This window comes from Callorhinchus milii, unplaced genomic scaffold (genome assembly GCF_018977255.1).
Source record: "Callorhinchus milii isolate IMCB2004 unplaced genomic scaffold, IMCB_Cmil_1.0 Scaffold17, whole genome shotgun sequence".
In the NCBI taxonomy this organism is placed as follows: domain Eukaryota; kingdom Metazoa; phylum Chordata; class Chondrichthyes; order Chimaeriformes; family Callorhinchidae; genus Callorhinchus; species Callorhinchus milii.
Window position 1 is genome coordinate 269,798 of NW_024704758.1, and position 19,608 is coordinate 289,405.

Here is a 19,608-nt window from a genome sequence, read left to right on the forward strand (position 1 = left end):
CTCCCCCCTCTCTGTTCAGCCCCCAACCCCGTCTTTGTGAAGTGCTTCAAGATGTTATCCTACATGGAGGATGCTATATAAATTCAAGTTGTTTTTGCTGAGTTCCAAAAATAGTTCCAGAAAGCCTGCTGACATCCTTCTAGATAACAAAGAGTTTGGAGAAGATAGTGCCAACATTGTGAGCAGTGATGCTGGCCTGACAATCAGAAAAAATGGGGTACAGCAACCATAATCTCAGAGAGGAGTCACTGGTGTCCAGTTGGCACATTGTGGAGGCTGTGCCTGGAGAGCGAGCTGATGCTTGTGAACAATGCATCGTCTCTGCAAAGACGTTGCTGGATAGATATTACATTCTGGCTGATTATTGACACATTTGTGGTTTTTGGGTTGTACTCAAGCATTGGCAAGTTATTTTCCAAATATTCAAGGGCCAAATCTTTTGAAAGATATCAACTGTAGGAAGAGGAAGACAAACAATAAATGTCATTTATTGTCAGCAACCATCAGATGGCTGGGGTTTACAAACATCAATGCTGAACTATTTCAGCTAGCGCTTCACAGGATCCAATTCATGTCACTTGTCAATCTTAACCCAAAGTGAATGGCACCTATACGCCCGAGCAGTTAGTGAACAGCACGAACTGGCAGATACTCTGGCAGGTACAAAACCACAACAAATAAAAAAAGGATAAAGAGGTAAAACCCAGAGAATGCACAAGATCCAAAATAAAGCCAGAAATGCGTAACAGATCATTCAACATCTGAAAGGAAAGGCAGGTTAGTATTTAGGGTGTGACCCTTCATCAGGATCTGTAATTTTTTATGGGAATGTGAAACAACTTAACTACAAAACCAGCCCAAGGTGTTGGATGTTAACAGCTGAAAGACCCTTGGTGAGATAAATACATTCCTGCTACTCTTATCATTCCTTGTGTGGATAGGAGATACCGTTTTGATAAATCAACACAATCCTTGGTTACCTACACACCACACCGCACAAATAAGAGTTTTTGTTTGTAGTCAGGGCTCACAATTTTGTCTGGGCCTCTGGCAGCCTCCTAATCAGTCTAATTTTTTTGTTACTAATTACTTTAAATATCTCTGCTTGGGCTTCTACTACCCACAGATCCCCTAGTCTGTTATTCCAATCCCTATAATGTCTCGAGTTGTTTGCCTATCACAGGGTATTTCTTCCACCACAGCCTGAAATTCCACAGAGTTTTGGCCAATATGACTATTTTGTCTTAAAGAACATAGGAACAGAAGGCCATTCAGCCCTTCAAGCCTGTTCCACCATTTAATTAGATCATGACCTCAACTATTCCTTCCAATTCCAAATTTTAAGATTGTGAAGAATCGTAGAAAATTCTTGAATTCTTGAATTCGGTAATAATTTGGGAGCCAGTTTTCCCACATTTCAAAAAAACTATCTTCCAGAGCAAGACTGAATCGAAGAATTTTATAGAACCTGCTCAATCGCAAAAAATGTAAACAAAATGGACTTGGTGAAATTTCTGATTTCTTGAGAATGCCAAGTGTTACACCCAGCGGTGAAGATTATTTGATATCTGCCTCCCTGATCAGGGGAAATCTGAATCTGAATTCATTGCAAGAATTAAAGTTACCATTATCAGAAGTCTTGGAACCCATCTTCAACAACTTATATTTTTATAGCACCCCTCACGCAGGGTAGGATCCCAGAGCGCTTCAAACATTGAAACTGGCTGATTTAAGTTTGGCTGACAACTGGTGATTTTTTTTTACCTTGTCCGGATTAATCATTTCATTGTCTCCCTCATTATTCTTTGCCTTGCTGACTAATTTCAAGCTAACATTCTGAAGCTCTTATCATTAAAGAGCAGCTTAAAGTGAGTCAGACGTGACAGCAGGCACGCAGAGGCCAGATTGCTGATGAGAAACAGGATATATTGCATCCGGGTGAATACAAATACGGCATTTGATATTTGAACTCTTAAATTACGGTTGTTTCCCTACAAGTATAATAATTTGTATCCTCCCTCCCTCAGCAATCAATGAGTAACCCCCTGCTTTAGTAGGGATCGTCTAGTAGGAGTTAAGGTTATAATTCAACTGTCCAGGTGGGCTAAATCTACTAGATCTCAGATGCGCAACAGTGATCTGGAGACCTTAAAATGAGAAATGTGATGTGAGGTGGAGACATGTTTGCAGGTCATGTGAGACTATAGATAGACAGGGTCTTTAGGTTGAGGCATTCAATAACTGAAAAGTGACTTCCACTGACTAACATCGAATGTCTAACTACCAAGGACCATAGGTCAGAGTCAGTCAATTACAAACATAAAAGTCAGCAATTATTTTCATTGCTGCTATTTGACACAATTGTAACCTTGTGGCACTGAGGTCAATAATCCAGATGTTTATAGGATTAACTTTAAAATGACCCACCATCACTCCACTCCTGTGGGTGTATATTGTCAGTGACGTGAAGCACAAATAGAGCAACCATTTAAATTGACCACCCCAAAACACTCCGCTTAACACTATTCCAATCACAAAGCTCCCCCCTACCTAAGTCTGATGTACTCTTACTCCAGAACGCATTGTTGTACTATAATATATCAAAGCATATCATAGTGACTGGTGTAGTAAGCATATCACAGTGAGCACAGCGAAGTATATTAGAGTGAGTGGTGTGAAGTACATGACCTAAAATGGCAATTGTCCACCTGTGAATTCAGATCTCGGTTACAAATTTGTGTTTCTGCTCCACACCCTAAGCTTTGCTGGAGATCATATCCTAACAGTCAACTCAAAACCACCAACTTGCATTTATATAGTGCTCTTCACACCATACAGCGTCTCAGAGCGCTTCACAGTGGCAGAGCCCGATGCTGAGTCAGGAGGAGGGGAAAGGTAACTGTAGGTACGGTCGATGACGAAGGTCTTCAAACGCGACCTGAAAATGGGGAGAGCGGGCAGGGCAAAGAGATTGAGGAAGAGAGTTCCATAGCTTCAGAGTGTAGTGGCTGAAGGCATGGCCGCCGATGGTGGGGCGGAAGGTCCGGGAAGGTTGGAGCCAGTCAAGCGGAGGCAGCAGATAGCGGTGTATGGAGAGAGCAGGTTGGAGAAATTGGGGTGTGGTGGGGGGGTTGGTGGGGGCAGGGCGTAAAGGGATTTAAATACAAGAGTGAGGATCTTGAAAGCGATTCGCTCTGTGACAGGAAGCTAATGGAGTTTGGCAAGGACTGGGTTAATGGAGGTACGGAGTTTAGTGCGGATAAGAATGTGGATGGCGTAGTTTTGACTTAGTTGAACTTTCAATAGTGGAGCAGAGGAGACTAAGAACAACAACAAATTACATTGTATAGCACGTTTCATGTCAGGAGAGACTGTCCAAAGCTCTGGACAGTTAGGGCTCCGCAACTGAGCTGGTGGTTGGGATCAGGAAGGGTGTAGGATGGGAAGCGTAGGGGAAAGAGGGTGACCAAAGGCTCGGTCGAAGAGAAGAGTAGGGAGGGGGGTGAGGCTGAGGGACCGTGGGATGAAATTGCAGATGGTGAGGGTAGAGGAGCTGAAGGCTCAACCGCCAGTGTTGGGGCTGGCTAGGCAGGGGATGTGAAGCAGGCCAGAGCCCGCTGAGCAGAGGGAACAGACAAGTTGGTAGCGGGTTAGGAGGTCACAGAGGTAGGGAGGAGCAGGGCCATGGAGGGCTTTGAAGGTGAGGACCAGGTTCTTGAACTGTATTCTCTGACCAGCGAAGAGGGCGTTTGAGTAGTCGAGGCATGGACGAGGGTTTCGGCAGCTTTTGGAGTGAGGTACAGACGGAGGCAGGCAATGTGGTGGAGGTGAGGAAAGTGGTCCTGGCCAGGGACTGGGTGTGGGGTAGAAAGGATAGCTGGGGATTGAACCTGACCCTAAGTTGAGCACCAACAACAACAAATTGCATTTATACAGTGCCCTTCATACAGAGAGTATCCACAACTAGAAAAGGGTGATGGGACTGATCTCCCAGTCAATTACAAGGAAAGTATAGGATGACAAAGGAGAACATAAGAAATTAAAATTCAATGTTTACAGAACAGACCAAACTAAGTCACCACAAACTATACCTACAATCTTTCCTTTTTATTTACCTAAAAGGGAAAGGAGAAAGTAGCTGAAAGTGCCAACCAGTCCCAGTTATGTCTCAACGTCACTCCCAGCAGTAGGAAAGCAAGCGACATTCCACAGATGCTGTCACACACACACACACACTACTTAAAACGTAATGATAACTGAATGACTCCCTCCTTTCCTTCCTCTCCCACGTATGAGTACCGTGGCATTGAGGTACAGAGAGCAATTTGCTCTGTTTGGGAGTGCTTTTACTGCAAACAACCCGGATTAGGAGTAGGCAATAAACCAGGCAAATAAAAACACTTGACTTTATCATTCACTTATAAAATAACATTGTTTGCACCAGGCAATAAATGTTAACATAATGATGTGTAATATAAATGTAATAAAAATAAATGGTCCATAATGACAGGTGAGTTTAGAAATGTTCTCTTGTAAAATTAATTCAGATGAATACAACTACAATGTAATTTATTCATACGAGTCATTTGCAAATTCCTAGCTGGTAGTTACTCTGAAACTGGCTAATCTTGCTTTAGGCCACACTCCCCTCTCCACTCTCCCCCCACCCTCACTACCCTCTAACCACACATCCTAACCATATTCCCACCCTCCACCGCCCATCCCCCCACTTCTTACACTCCAACCCCTCCGACCCCTTCCCTTCACCTGCTTCCCTCCACCCACCCCCTATCCTCCAACATCATTCCCACGCATGCATCCCGACCCTCCCTGAATGTTACTGAAAAGGTCTTGAACAGGATGTATGTAAAGCTTTCTGGACTGGGAATGGGAGTACAACTGTCAACATTTCAACACAAGCAAGAATTGCAAAACCATCTGAATGATGTGAGCAGGAATACGATTAACACAGACAGTACAATGTGTTTCTAAAGGTTACCTTTCAAACTATCCTGAAGTGACTCTCACCATCCTGAGTAGCCTTCATAATCTCTGCATTCAAAGTAATATCTCAATGCTGTTTTATTACATGTTACTGACTCACATTTATTCACTTTTCAAAACTGTATTGTTTTCCAATATTTGTTTTAATGTTTCAGCAAAGACTAATACTGGTTTGCGTGTGCTCCAGGATGTTAACTGGACAGTGATGACGATATGTGTCTTAGAGATAAGATCCCTGATGTAAAAAGATTTTAATACACAGCAGCTGGTGAGCATGCAGAGCCCTGGGAGTGCCCTCCTCCACATGCTTGACTTTTTGTGTTTGTCTTGTTAACGTGCTAAAATAAAAATTGATAGGGTAATTGTACTCAGTTTGGGGCAGCCTGAAGTCAGTTCCTAAGGTTTCCTAAACAATACTATCATCTTTATATAGCATATTATTTTTGTCTCTTAATGGGCAAAAATTATAGTCTAATTCTGGGGAGACACAAAAATAAGCAAATATTTCATACAATTTGCTGGGCAGTGCTGAGAGGGCTTTCCTCTGTCCCTAATCCATGTTCCATGAACCTAGGATTATTTAATGGGAAAGTGTGAAGGGAGTTTCTTAACATGGTATTGATGGAAGAAAATCACAAATAATTACAAATTACAATAACATTTAATAGCATATTATTTTTATATCTCTCATATTTCTCTTTGGTCACATCTGACAGCCAGTGCTATTCTGAACAGTTACTACACCATCCAACAACAACAACTACCATCTAACAACAACTCGCAATTTTGTCTTTTCTCTTCAAGCGGAAAAAAGCGTTGTTTCCACTTGTCCCTTCTGAGAGTAATGAAGAGTAATAAGAGAATTCAGGGAGCATGGGCTGAAACAAGTCCCAATGTCCATAATAATAATAATAATAATCCTGACATTTGATATAGCGCTTTTCACGTCTTCTAGACGTCTCAACGCGCTTCACAGAATAGACTGTAAAGTGAATTGACTGTATATATTTGTGGGTGAAACGTGGCAGCTATTTCGCACAGCAGTATCCCCCAAACAGTCGTGGATTGAAGTGACCAATTTATTATTGTTTTTTTTGAGGGATTATTATCAGGCGTGTGGAGTAAGGAAACTTGCCCAAGGTTTCATCCTGCCAGGAATCGAACCCAGATCTCTCGCTTGCAAAGCGAGCGCTCCAACCACTGAGCTACATGCACCCTTGTTGCAGAAATATTAGGATTTCATTTATTTTACCCCTAAAGATTTCAATAACATCCCCAAAACCTTCTGTTCCATAGCATGATTGTTATCAGCCTTTGCAATATTTTTGTCTTTTTTTCCTTTAGACGTTCTCCCGACGTGAAAGACACTACATAAATGCAATTTATTGTTGTTCTAGCCAGCACTACATAATAATAATAATAATCCTTGCATTTGATATAGCGCTTTTCACGTCGGGAGGACATCCCAAAGCGCTTCACAGAACACACTGTAAAGTGAATTGACTATATTTGTGGGCGAACGCAGCAGCCAATTGCGCACAGCAATGTCCCACAAACAGTCGTAGATTGAAAATGACCAATTTATTATTGTTTTTGGTTTTGGAGGGATTATTATTAGGCTCTGTGTGGAGTAAGGAAACTTGCCCAAGGTTTCGCCCTCTGCCTGGAATTGAACTCAGGTCTCTCACTTGCAAAGCGAGTGCTCAAATCACTGAGCTACAGGACTCCGGGAGAACTACGTGACAGGATTACATGGGCAGACTATGTGACAACATTACACAGTATTATATAGGTAGGCAGCATTCCACAGGTAGATTACACAGCAGTTTATGAATGGTGGCCTGATTCATGGCGTTGCATAGCTAAAACAAGAATATGGCAACATGAACTCATGGCATCGGCACGTACTGACGTGACAAACCAATGGTTCAGAGTCATTGAGTCAATTTACCAATAGCTCATTAGCTTTCACTGTGTCTGGAGCCATCCTATGTGTACATTGACCAGAGTAAGAATTAGCCCCCATGAAACCACACCTCATATTATAACTTTTATGGCTCTCAGCAAATCATATAAAAGATGTGATCTTACAGAGTTACCTTATTCAAACGCTTTCCAGTCAGGCTAGCATGAGGCCACATCAAATAACAATATGGATGCTCAGTTGGGCTATATGCTGTTCATTTTGCATGGAGATCAAAACGAGTAAGTTAAATAGGGATAAATTGCTGCAATAATGATCAATGTACAGATATTTCCTTCAGTCAGAAAGGGCTTATAAATAATTGCTTTAATATGACTGATTTATATACATATCAATCAATATATATATATATTTATAGAAAAAAATGAAACATTGTTTAACCTTTAGAAAGCAGTTTTACTTTGTTTCTTTCTATACTGAGTTGAATGCTGTTGCTGATTAATAAAACGTTTGCTTTTCCTTCTTGCAGCCAAACGCCAAGACCATAGCAATAATGTCTGCAGTACCTGGGGAAACAACCACTTTAAGACCTTCGATGGGGACATTTACCAGTTTCCTGGAACCTGTGATTATAATTTTGTTTCTGACACTCATCATATTCTGAAAGAATTCTCTGTGCACATCAGTCGCAAACTCAAAGATGGCCACTTGATGATAGATCACATCACAGCAACAATCAAGGATTCTGAAATTAAGCTGCGGCCCCAATTTGTGGTTGTCAACGAAAAGATGTAAGTGGGACAGCAAATGATTTTTAACTGTAGATGTTACAGTATAGTGAATAGCAATATTAGGCATGTTGTATTATGATTTAATGCTATTTCCCGCAGCAGATATGCCTTATTCGTGCATCTTGGGATGTCCTCCCGACATGAAAGGAGCAACACAAATATAATTTTGTATTGCATTATATTGGGAGAGAAATTCGAGTCAGATTTCCTTCTTTTTCCTAGGATGCAATCTGGCAAATTGTTGAAGTCAATCTTTGATTTGAAGTTGGTTTACTGTAGTTCTTTGTGTGTGAAATTTGAAAACAATGATTTAATTTTGTATCTTTAGTCATATTATTTATAATTTATAATTTAAAATTGAATCAAGGTTATTTATAAGAACAATTTAATTATAAGAAAAATTGTGAAACTTACCAAATGGAGTCACATAGTGCTCATCCCACAAGATTGTCCAGAGAGCAGAATAATTTGCAGCGTTCACTATTCAAATAATAATTTATGACTGCCATTGCTGTCCTGCAGCATTAAGAAAGGCAAGGCCACTGTGGTCTTTCTGCAATACACCCATATCTACTTTGCACCTGAGACAGCGCAAAATAATCTCTTATAGCCATCCAATCTGTTGTAACTGCTGTATCTGACCTGAAAGTGATTTATGAGCCATGCTTGGTTTTTATCTAATCCATTCTATATCTGGCATTTGGGTCCTGGGCAGAACAGTGTAAACAGTTTTATTTCATACTTTTACCCTATGATGTATCTGACCTAGAAGGAAAGCTCTTTCTGAGAGAACTGTTGATGGAACAAGTTATTTAAGGGCTTTTCGATAAAAGCAGAAAATTAAGCTCTTAAAGTGTATGTGTATCATATGGTCAACAGCAGTACTTGGATAATGGAGGGCGGTTAGGTCTTTCAGTTTGTTTGAAAAGTAATTTCAAAATTGCTACTTATCATATAAAGAGATATCTGAAATAAAACAGAGTGTAATGTGCCTGCTTAATCAATTAAAGAGCTGATTATCCATATTAATTGGGATTGGTCCCACGGTGGATAAGCAAACAATGCAGATAATTGCTTACCTAAATCCAGAGTATTAGGTGCCAATTGGCAAGACCCAGAATGTGCATTATAGAATCACAGAAATTTACAACAAGGAGACCATTCAGCCCATCAAATCCTCTTTCAGAGCAAGTCCATTCAATCCCACTGCCCACTCTATCCCCATACTGGGTATCCCATGCTGGAATTTTTTACTGGCATCTAGCAGTCCTGTGTGTCTTCCCCAATGGAGCCCGATGTGGAAAAGGAACATGCGGCCAATTGGATTTTAGATAACTGAGCTTCTACAGAATTGTCAACACAATTTAATTAGCCCCTTAATCAATGATTTTCTACAGATCGTTGCAACATTATGAAGAATGTTTTACCTTGGACCTAGGTCCCTCCACTTGGTGTCACTGGCCTGCCTCATGTCCTCCGCCCTGCCTTCAGCCTATCTGCCACCACTCTCTGGTACTCCCTTTGCCTTGCCTTCTCCCTTGCCTCCTTCAAGGCCCATCTTAAGACCTTCCTCTTTGACTGTACATTCGGTTTTCCTCTCAACTCCAACCCCCTTGGCCACCACCCCTTGATTCCAAACCCCAGCTCAGGTGCAAGCTCTTGACTGTCTAGCACCTTGGGACATAATCCTGACGTGAAAGGCGCTATATAAATCCAATCTGTTGTTGTTGTATAACCTACTAGTTGACTACACAGATTCATTAAGCAGGAAAATAGTGAATGTGGACTGTGTTGGCAAAGTCAAGAGAGAGCCGGTTATACATTTGGCAGAAAAGCGATTAAGGGGCATGAGAGAAACAATACTGCCCATTACTGTGGTGAGGAGCAGCTAGGTGGGATGGCATTGTCCTTTCTGGCCCTGCTCTTAATCCTTTTGTTTCTTTTCAGAGTTTCACTACCTTACTATGCACCTGGTCTATACATAGAAAGAAACAGTCAGTACACTAAACTCTATGGTAAACCTGGATTCATGCTGATATGGAATGAAGCAGATGCTCTCATGGTAGGTACCGACATTAGAAAGCTGTAAATAATAATCATATTTTGGAAGATTTGTCGATTGAGCTAGGGTGGAGCGGTTGGACTCAGGTCATAAATACTGATAGTTATGCTATATCATCAAATTAACCTATATAGAGTTACTTGGCAGTGTCTGAATCCTGTTATATAATAATCTTAATACTTGCATTTGACATAGCTCCTTATCACTTTGTTGAGACGTCACAAATTACTTCACAGAATATACTAAGTGACTGAATATTTTGTGGGCGAGTGCGGCAGACAATTTGACGCAGCAACCTCCCACAAATAGCCATGAACTGAGTGACCAATCAAACCTTAAGTTCTAATATTACTGCTTCACTGTGTAAGAATATATTTACAATATATACAGCTTTTGTTGTTTTCTATATTCATTGAACTTACAATATATATAATTTCAGCACAGAAGGAAGTTCAGCCCACCATGCCCATGCTGGCTCCCTTTGCTTCCACTCCCTCATCTTTTCCCCACAATCATTTATACTTTTCAGATATTTGTCTAATTCTCTTTTTAAAGTTATTACGGATTTGTCTTTTACTATAGTTTTTGGTAAGATATTGCATGTCCCAACAAACTTCTGAGCAAAAAGCATTCTCCTAACCTCTCCCTTTGTTCTTCAATCACTTTAGGTTGAGCTCGATGAGAAGTTTCACAACCGGACCTATGGGCTCTGTGGTGACTACAATGGAATTCCAGATGGCAAGTCTAGAATTACCTGGGTTTTTAACCTTCCCGCAACTAAACTTTTCAACCTAAGAGTATTTATATCTTTTACAACAATATTTTCATAAATTACAGGGCTACAATCTACAGCCAATGACTTTGGAAACCTACAACAAGTCCATCAGCCCAATCGGATATGTAAAGATGTAGAGGACACACCAGAGGAAGACAATGCTTTTTGTGAACAATACGTAAGTCATTACTTACAAAATTTAAAATAATGTAGAGCACAGAAACAGGCCACTCGATCCAACCAGTCATTCCGGTGCTGATACTCCACACGAATCTTCACCCATTCCTTACTCCCACCCATACCTTTCTGTTCCTCTCTACCTCATGTGACTGAAAAAAAGTTAGAGCTCAACCAGGACTTCATATCTGACAGGCAATTTGTCACAACAGAAACGCTTTTTTCTACACTACACCTTAAATTCACAACATTGAGAAGAAGTGGAAAAGAGTGGTCGGCAGTGTCAAAGGCAACGAAAGAGAGAGCCCTGGTTACAGATTATTTATTTATTTGTACTTTGACCAGGGCTGTGGAATGGGCAGGAACCACAAGAACACAAGAAATGCTAGACAGAAAAAGACCAAGGTCCATCTAGTGCACCTTCCACCTTCCTGGGGGTCGCTTGCATATATGTCCCGAACTACCTGTGTACTATATCCCATAATGTTATTTCCTAAGAGAAAACTATCTAATTTGTGTTTGATAGAATCGACACCTGCTGCTTCAACCGTCTCCCTAGAGAGGTTGTTCCACAGGTTCACTATTCGCTCACTGAAATAGTTTTTGGTAGATTTGGTCGGAATTTACGCCCCTTCAATTGCAGGCCATGTCCTCTGGTTTTACTATTCTGGACAAGTTAAACAGCCTGTCATGATTTATATTGTCTAGTCCCTTATATATATTATATATTCAGTCCCTTAAGAATCTTAAAAGACAGCAATCATGTGCCCTTCCATAATTTTTTGTCCCCATTTGAAGTACTTTACGTTTCTCCACATTGAATTTCATCTGCCACCGATCTGCCCAATTCCCAAGTATGTTCAAATCCTCCTGTAACCTATCTTGGTTAGCTTCTCGATCTACCACCTTCATTAGCTCTGTGTCATCTGCAAACTTAGCCACTGTGCTTGCGACTCCTAGTTCCAGATCATTTATAAAAATGTTTGGACCAGATTGGAAAGGCTCATAAAGGGAATAAGAGTAAAGGAAAGAGCAAAACTGGCCGGCATATTTACGAGAGGGTAGCAAATTGAACTCTTTTTCTTGTTGAAGAATCCCCATTTCCAGTTGTAGGGAAACCATTGAAACCATCTTATTTCACAGTTCAAAATGACCACATCCTGGGGAAACACTGAGTACCTATACTAAGAGAATACAGGTCGGGTTGGAAAATGCCAAGATATTAGAGAACACAAAGTGCATGCTCAGGTGGTCCAGGCTTATTCATGGTGAAAAGAAGACGTAGCTAGACATTGGATGAGAACAGATCAGACTAAAGCTATGTCTCCTCCTATAATCTAATAGTCTGCTGGCATCCAACATCCAGTTTATTAATGAGAAAGTTAATTGATTGAGTTATTTGAGTTTTATTGATAGCAACAGAACTATATCCAGCAGGAGGTAGTGTCTTCAGGAGACATGGGCAAGGGACAACTGTTGCAAATGTAACAAATAAATAGCCTTTGAATGTCTCAAAGAATACAGTATTTTGCAAAAGGTCTCCTGATAAGATACAGTTGTGTTTTTCAGGAAAAAAATTCTCTGTATTATATTTTTGTTTTGTAGAGAGAGTCCTGTGAAAAACTTCTCTCCAGAAAAGTGTTTGCAAGTTGCAAGTCCCGCTTAAACACCCAACGCTACATTCAAGCTTGCATGCTGGATATGTGCAGCTGCAATAATGTCCTAGACGGATTCTGTCTATGCAGCACAGTCTCTGAATATTCTAGACAGTGTGCCCATGCTGGAGGAAAACCAGAGAATTGGAGGACGGAGAAATTTTGCCGTATGTATAATGCCAAAGAATTGATTCAGAGAAGCTGTGTGTTTTTAACTAAAACTTCTTTAACTAAATATTTTGGTAGAATATAGTACTTAGCTTTCTAACGGCAAGAGACTTTCTCAGAAATGTTAAATATATATGGGTTTGTTTTTAAATAAACCTATAAGAGTCCCAATTTGGGGCTTGAACCGACAACCTGACTCAGAGGCAAGAGTGCCACCAACTGAGCCAAGCTGAGACCTTAAATAACTTAACTTAAATAACATAAGATAAGAACTCTTAAGTGTTTATTAGTTGCTTTTCAAGTTTCAGATTTTGGCTTTTTGATTTAATGTTTATATATGTCTTTAAGAAATTACTGCAGAATATATCAAATATATCTGTATAACAATATGTATGTTTGTTTCACAGATATGGAATGTCCTTACAATATGATCCACAAGGAAAGTGGCTCTCCTTGTATGGACACCTGTTCTCATCTTGACACCAGTAGCTTGTGTGAGGATCACCATGTGGATGGCTGCTTCTGCCCCCCAGGTATGCATTTCCAATGGTGTCAGAGTGCTTTCAAACAACAGCAAAACATTTATTATTCAACACAAAGCAAAGCTAACCAGGGGGTTTCACAAGACCACAAGAGATGTTTGGATGAAGAAGGCCCTTCGGTCAATTTGATTCCATCCTTCTAGAATACCCACCCAACTTTACTTCCATTAAGCATGGATCTGCTTTTGAAATGAATCCAGCGTCCTGACCTCAGCCACAACTGTGAAGGTTCTTTATGAAGTGATTTTGGACATTTATAACACACGGTCCACTACTATTGGATAATCTCATTCAGATAAGCCATAGGATTCCTGGTATCATATTAATACAAGTCGAGCGCTCAACTGAGACTGTTTTTTTGTTCACACTATCGGGTTAGAGCGGATGGAGGTTTATCTTAACTTATTTCTGCCTTGATAGTCATTATAGATGAAACACTGTCAAATGTATTCCAATTACCAGCATGAACATGGCTTGTCTTGAGAACAAATAATTCACAATAAAATTCCCATAAAAAAATAACTCCCAACCACTAACAACACACGTATTTTATTATTTCAGGAACGGTGTTTGATGATTATTCTAAAAGTGGGTGTATCCCAGTGCATGAGTGCAAATGTACAATGAAAGGAAAGCATTACAATCCAGGTTCCCTGGTCTCATCGGAATGTGAGGAATGGTAGGATCCACATTAACTTTGATTTAATAAACACTACTGCACCTTGCATTATTAGCTGTTCCTGCAGTCCTGGCATTAACTAACTTGTTGATCTGTTCATATGATTAAAGTGTTTGCAATGGAGGTAAATGGCTGTGCAAAAATCTTCCTTGTCCCGGAGTTTGCTCATTGGAGGGGGGCGCACATTTCTCAACCTTTGACGGCATGAAATACACATTTCATGGTGCCTGTTTTTACACTCTCTCCAAGGTAAGAAAGTCTTTTATCTTCTTTCTACAATAGTTACATCTGTTGTTGCATGTTTAATGATATATCAAAGCATTTGTGTTTGGGTCTGATTATGGGAGCTCTGCAGCATTTCACAATATAAACATAAAAGACATGAAACCCAAAATTATGTAGATGCTGGAAATCTGAAACAAAAACAGAAGTCGCTGGGAACACTCTGCAGGACAGGCAGCATCTATGGAGGGTTGGGTGAGTCAACCCAAAACATTGATGCTTCCCGACCTGCTGAGTGTTCCCAGAGACTTCTGTTTTTGTTTCAAAGACATGAGCCTGTCTTCTCACCCCGGCTTCAATGCCTTATTATCTGAGGGACAAGGCCTATTCCTGACCAGTTATGTACCTACCTTTTATTTAAAAATAAATTAACTATTTTTGCTGAGAATGCTTACCACGGGCGTGTAAAAAATAATTGCTCCTATTAGTTTCAGTTCTGAACAGCTCTGAATGGAATAACAATTCTCCATGTTTCTTTGAATGGCAGGACTGTAAAACCCATCTGTACACTGTGCTAGTGGAGATTATTCAGTGTGGACGGATGGAGACGGAAACCTGCTTAAATTCAGTGGTGTTGTTAAGCGAAAATAAACATAGTGTAAGTAGCTCCAATATTGCCTAAGGAATGGAAGCCTGCATTTCCTTCTTCATTCAGAATATGAGCTTCAATCATTTAAAATGATTTTTTTTCATTTTCAGGTGCTGGTTATTTATGCTGATGGCAGCATTTTTGTTGATGGAATAGAAGTTAGGTTGCCGTTGGTAACAGGTAGGAACCAGTCATTGATATAATAGGATTTATCACGGATTGTCCATGACATAACAGGACATTCTAAGGATTTTTGTTGGTGCAAAGTACACATAAAAGCCACTTGTCAAGATACTGTCACATGCAAAGCGGCACAATGATGTTTAAAATAATCACATGATGTTGGAATGCACACCCAACCTAGTCCAGTGACAGAAGAGAGCATCAGGCTTGTTGAGGGAAGCAAACTATCCCCAAGAAAATCAATTTGGGGGTAAAACTGAAAATGAGAAGTAGAAACAAATCTAAAAATATCGTACAAGGATATAAAAACTGAATGAGATTGTTTCTTTTTCCAGCAAATTACACAATTTTTAGACCATCAACATTCCACGTCCTGTTGGAGACCCGATTTGGTTTGCAGCTGCAGATCCAGCTGGTTCCTCTGATGCAAGTGTACATGACACTGGACCAATCACATAAGGATAAGACATGCGGTAGGCATCATATTTGATCACCTCCACGGAAATGTAATTTGTATAATAGTAAATCCCTTATATAAAGAAATATGTAGCAAACACTGGTTTCATTTTCTTGACACTCTTTTGACTATCTTGTCTTTCACCTCATGGCAGTTTGCGGAGCATTGATGTGTGCAAATTGGCTGCCATATTCACCTACAAAATATAGTCACTACATTTTATAGTAAATCCTGTGAAGTGCTTTGGGACGTCCTCTCCAACGTGCTGTATCAAATGCAATGATTGTTACTATCCTATTACTAGCTACTGCACTGGCATGCATTTCCACATTATCTCATTCTCATTTATCATTTTTGACTTTTTTAAAAAATGTTTCAAAGAAGTATTTTAATGATCGGTTTTGTTGACCTAGGTTTGTGTGGGAACTATAATGATGTTCTGTACGATGATTACAAGACAGCCAATGGCTTGATTGAGGGAACAGCTGTGGCCTTTGCAAACACATGGAAAGCCCAAACAAAATGTCCAGACAAATCTGATCTTCTGGAAGACCCCTGCACTTCCAGTGTCGAAAACAGTAAGTGCTAAAGGGAATTTCAGGGGAGGTAAATAAAAGAATGAGCTGAATAGTTGAAGATACATTTCAACAGAATATTAAATTTTTGAAATGGATTTCCTGACCATTCTTCACATAAACCTAATGGAAGATTTGTACTGTGACTCAATTACTATGTTTAAAACTTTAAATTATCTATTTCAGGTTATTGCATATGAAAATAACATTTATAACAGAATCCTACAGAATTACACAGATGCTGATCAATTGAATCCAAATACCGTGAAATTCAGGAAATAGCCCGAATCACACAGGATTTGGGTTCTGATTTGAATGATGTTTGCTTCTAAAAGTGCACAAAATTTATATACATTTACTGTGAAATGCTGTGCTTACCCAAAAAATCCAGTGAATATACTGATGCAGGTACAACTTCTTTTCCAGAACAATATGCTGATTTCATGTGTTCTCACCTAACAAACCCAAATGGAAATTTTGCCGAGTGCCATTCCACCATTCACCCAGATGAGTACTTTAAGGTAAATCTATATCGCTACTTCTGCAATACCTCCTGTGTATTTTATTTCTATATTTATGCTCAGAACAGGCTTGGGCCAATGGCCTTTTCGTGCAGCAAAATTTTTTATGAGGTACAGAAAAAATGTATTTCCTAGTTAGGAATGGACAGAATCAGAAGACTATTACGAACCATCTGGTCCCAATTTTTGAAGAGTATAAAATAATAATTGTTTGAGGGATATGCTTGATTATGGTCATCAGCAGGTGAAATTTCTCTAAAAGAACCACAGAGCAGGAAAGAATGCAAAACATAGATGGAAGCTTTTGATGACAGCACAGCCAGCCAAGCTCATCAGCACAACTTGGAAGGGTAGACCAGTTATTGAGAGCAGGGATTCTTTCCTTTCAGCTCCTATTAATCCTGTAACCCAAAGCCCTAAAGGGTAGCATGGTCCTAGCTGGACAAGTATCAGAAAGCTTGCCATACAGTACATTCAATGCCAAGCGATACTCCAGCAGTACCCCAATGCACATTCTGGGGTCCCCCAGCCTTGCTTTTTGCCAACTTGTGCCTCATACTCTCCTAAATTAGATAAACAAATGCATCCCTCCAGGGAGAGAGTGCGCACTGCATTCCAACAACAACAACAAATTGCATTTACACAGTCGAGAGGACATCCCAAGGCAGTGGACAGTGCTTTTACCCGAGCTGTTTGTACCCGAGCTGAGGGTTGGAGTCAAGAGGGGTGGAGGACAAGGTGGGTGGAGGTGGGAGGATGGCACAGTCAGAGAGGAAGGACCAATAAATATTTCGGGAATTTCCATGTGTCTTAGGTAGGTAGGATGCAATGGAACTCTCAATTTGTATAATCTTAAGCAGCTGATGGGTTTCTGCATGTGTCCGGCTGACTAAAAAAAATGTTGTTGACTGAAGAACTGATCCATTAATGAAGAAGAATACATCTGTCAGGACTTTTGCCCGCACACTCCAATGGCTCAACTGATTAAATGTTTTCTTTTATTCTTTACCTCTAAGATAATTAGTTTGTCCTTTTCTTCTTTTTAAAGAAATGTACATACGACACCTGCAACTGTGAGAACAACAAGGACTGCATGTGTGCTGCCCTCTACTCATATGTTCGAGCTTGCGCAAGCAAAGGCATCGTGTTAACTGGCTGGCAGGGAGAAATCTGCAGTGAGTAATATTTCTAATTCATCAGGTAGCATAGCAACTTGGTGAACCAGAGGCAATTGATACAAGATCACAGCTCTTATCCCAGTAGTTACTTAGAGCGTAGAAAGATTTGTAGAAAACATACAGGGATGCCAAAGGGCAAAGGGGTTGTCGAATGTACTCTTTAGCACTGATGTTTCAACAGGTGACTGTTAACTGTGTCAATGCTTTGAGTCATCCTCACAATGTGAAAGAGAGAAAAATATATAAATATTGATGTTAATTGTTGATGTGTTTAACCTTCTCTGCACAATAAAGGCAGAAGAAGCTGTATTGTAAAGCTCCATTGTGTGTCTGGTTTACCTGTAAGCATGTATGTAGCTTCTGTTTACATGAGGTGGGTTCTGAGAGATGTTTCTGATATGGAGGATCATAGCACAGTGCTTGTTGACCGTTGAATCCATTCACTTGTCTAGTCAGATTCAGTTCAACAGACTGATTGTTAACATTATTATTCTGAATCTTCTATTTCTCTCTCTGCTTTTGCATTCCTCTCTCTGCTTCTCATCCACGCATTCATTACATCTAGGCTCGACTATGCCAGCTACCTGCTTGTCAGCCTTCCCAACTCTTCCCTCCAGAAGCTGCAGATCACTCAGAATTCTGCAGCTCGTGTTCTCTCCATCACCAAGCTCCACGACCCTATCATCCCCACCTTCGCCCAGCTCCACTGGCTCCCCATCCCCCAAAGGATAGATTTAAAAATCTTTGTCCTTGCCTTCAAAGCCCTCCACAGCCTTGCTCCTTCCTTCCTCTGTGATCTGCTAATTCTATATCAACCTGTCCACTCCCTCTGTTCAGCAGGCTCCGGCCTGCTCCACATCCCCCATCCGGCCCGGCCTGCCCCACCATTGACCTTTCTTCAGCCTTTGTGCCCCCTCCCTTTAGAACTCCATCCCAGTCCCTTTGCCTGCTCCCTTGTCTCCTTCAAGATAAGCCTCAAGTCCCTTCCCTTCAACTATGCTTTCGGTCACCCCTACACCTATCCTCCCTGCTCTCCACCCTTCCTGATCCAAGCCCTCTGCTCGGGACCAAATTCCTGACTTCCAGCTCCATGGGTCGTTCTCCCAATGTGAAAGGCACTGTACAATGTAATTTGTTGTTTGTGATTGTTGTTGTTGTCTTCCTCTCACTTTCTCTCCCTGCTTCTGTCTTCCTCTTTTTCTGCCTCTCTCTATCTCTCTCCCTCTGTTGGATTTCCTTTCTCTCACCCTTAAAGTCTCTTTCTCTCGTTGCTACCAACTTTCTATCTCACACTCTTTATCTTAATTGTTGAATGAGACACTTAACTCTTGTTGCCAGTTCTCAGTTGCATTGTGGAGATATCTTGTAACCTTGTGCACACAAATAATTTTTTTATTGACATTGCAGTTCCACTTCACTTGTGTATCACAGCCAGTTACATAGCCTGTGGATAGCTGGCTTCAGGATACAGGATATTTTACTATAATGATAAAGTAATGGTTTTAAAGTAATGGTTCTTTTTGTAAAGTGAAAGTGCCCTTCACATAGGATAATGTGTCAGTGGCAGAGTTGGATGCCAAGCAAAGGAGGAGGAGTGGGAGGTGATCATAGGCATCATTGAAGAGGTAGGTTTTAAAGATAAAGAGGGGGCCAGCTGGAAGGATAGAGGTTGTGAGTTACAGAAATTAGCAGTGTAATCTAGTGGGTAATATGAACAATTGGTCAAAACTTTAAACTTATAACTAAACTAGTAAAATAGGAGTCCAGACAAAGTGTTGTAGGAATACCGGGGCAACTTCCTCAGAAGGCAATAGATACCAAGTTGATTGAAGAATTGAAAAAAAGAGATAAACAGATGTAATAATTGGGGTCTATGAAATTTAATGCTGAGATGCGTGGCCCACTGGAAAGCTCACAGAGAGTTTATTGTACCCATCATCCACCTAGTCAGGGCTCAAACCCACGCTGGTTGGATGTCAAATGACCAAATAATGACCATTCTCCATGGGGGAGGAGGTAAGTGGGGCCTCCTTGGAGCTGAACTGA

General features: G+C 40.6%; 1 protein-coding gene across 6 annotated transcripts in view; it reads left to right on the plus strand.

The window, feature by feature from the left end:
• The first annotated feature begins 7,178 nt into the window (after positions 1–7,178).
• The window catches only part of LOC103190816 (mucin-2-like), a 68,512-nt gene continuing 56,082 nt past the window's right edge, over positions 7,179–19,608 (plus strand). For all 6 annotated transcript variants that reach the window (XM_042341417.1, XM_042341420.1, XM_042341419.1 and 3 more), the window contains exons 1-15: positions 7,179–7,209; positions 7,458–7,719; positions 9,667–9,781; positions 10,450–10,519; positions 10,619–10,734; positions 12,339–12,555; positions 12,964–13,089; positions 13,660–13,777; positions 13,888–14,026; positions 14,547–14,657; positions 14,759–14,828; positions 15,167–15,304; positions 15,702–15,866; positions 16,290–16,384; positions 17,433–17,559. In XM_042341417.1, coding sequence (XP_042197351.1) covers positions 7,194–7,209; positions 7,458–7,719; positions 9,667–9,781; positions 10,450–10,519; positions 10,619–10,734; positions 12,339–12,555; positions 12,964–13,089; positions 13,660–13,777; positions 13,888–14,026; positions 14,547–14,657; positions 14,759–14,828; positions 15,167–15,304; positions 15,702–15,866; positions 16,290–16,384; positions 17,433–17,559 — 1,885 coding nt within the window. In that variant the 5' untranslated portion in view covers positions 7,179–7,193. The remainder of the gene's footprint in view (positions 7,210–7,457; positions 7,720–9,666; positions 9,782–10,449; positions 10,520–10,618; positions 10,735–12,338; positions 12,556–12,963; positions 13,090–13,659; positions 13,778–13,887; positions 14,027–14,546; positions 14,658–14,758; positions 14,829–15,166; positions 15,305–15,701; positions 15,867–16,289; positions 16,385–17,432; positions 17,560–19,608) is intronic.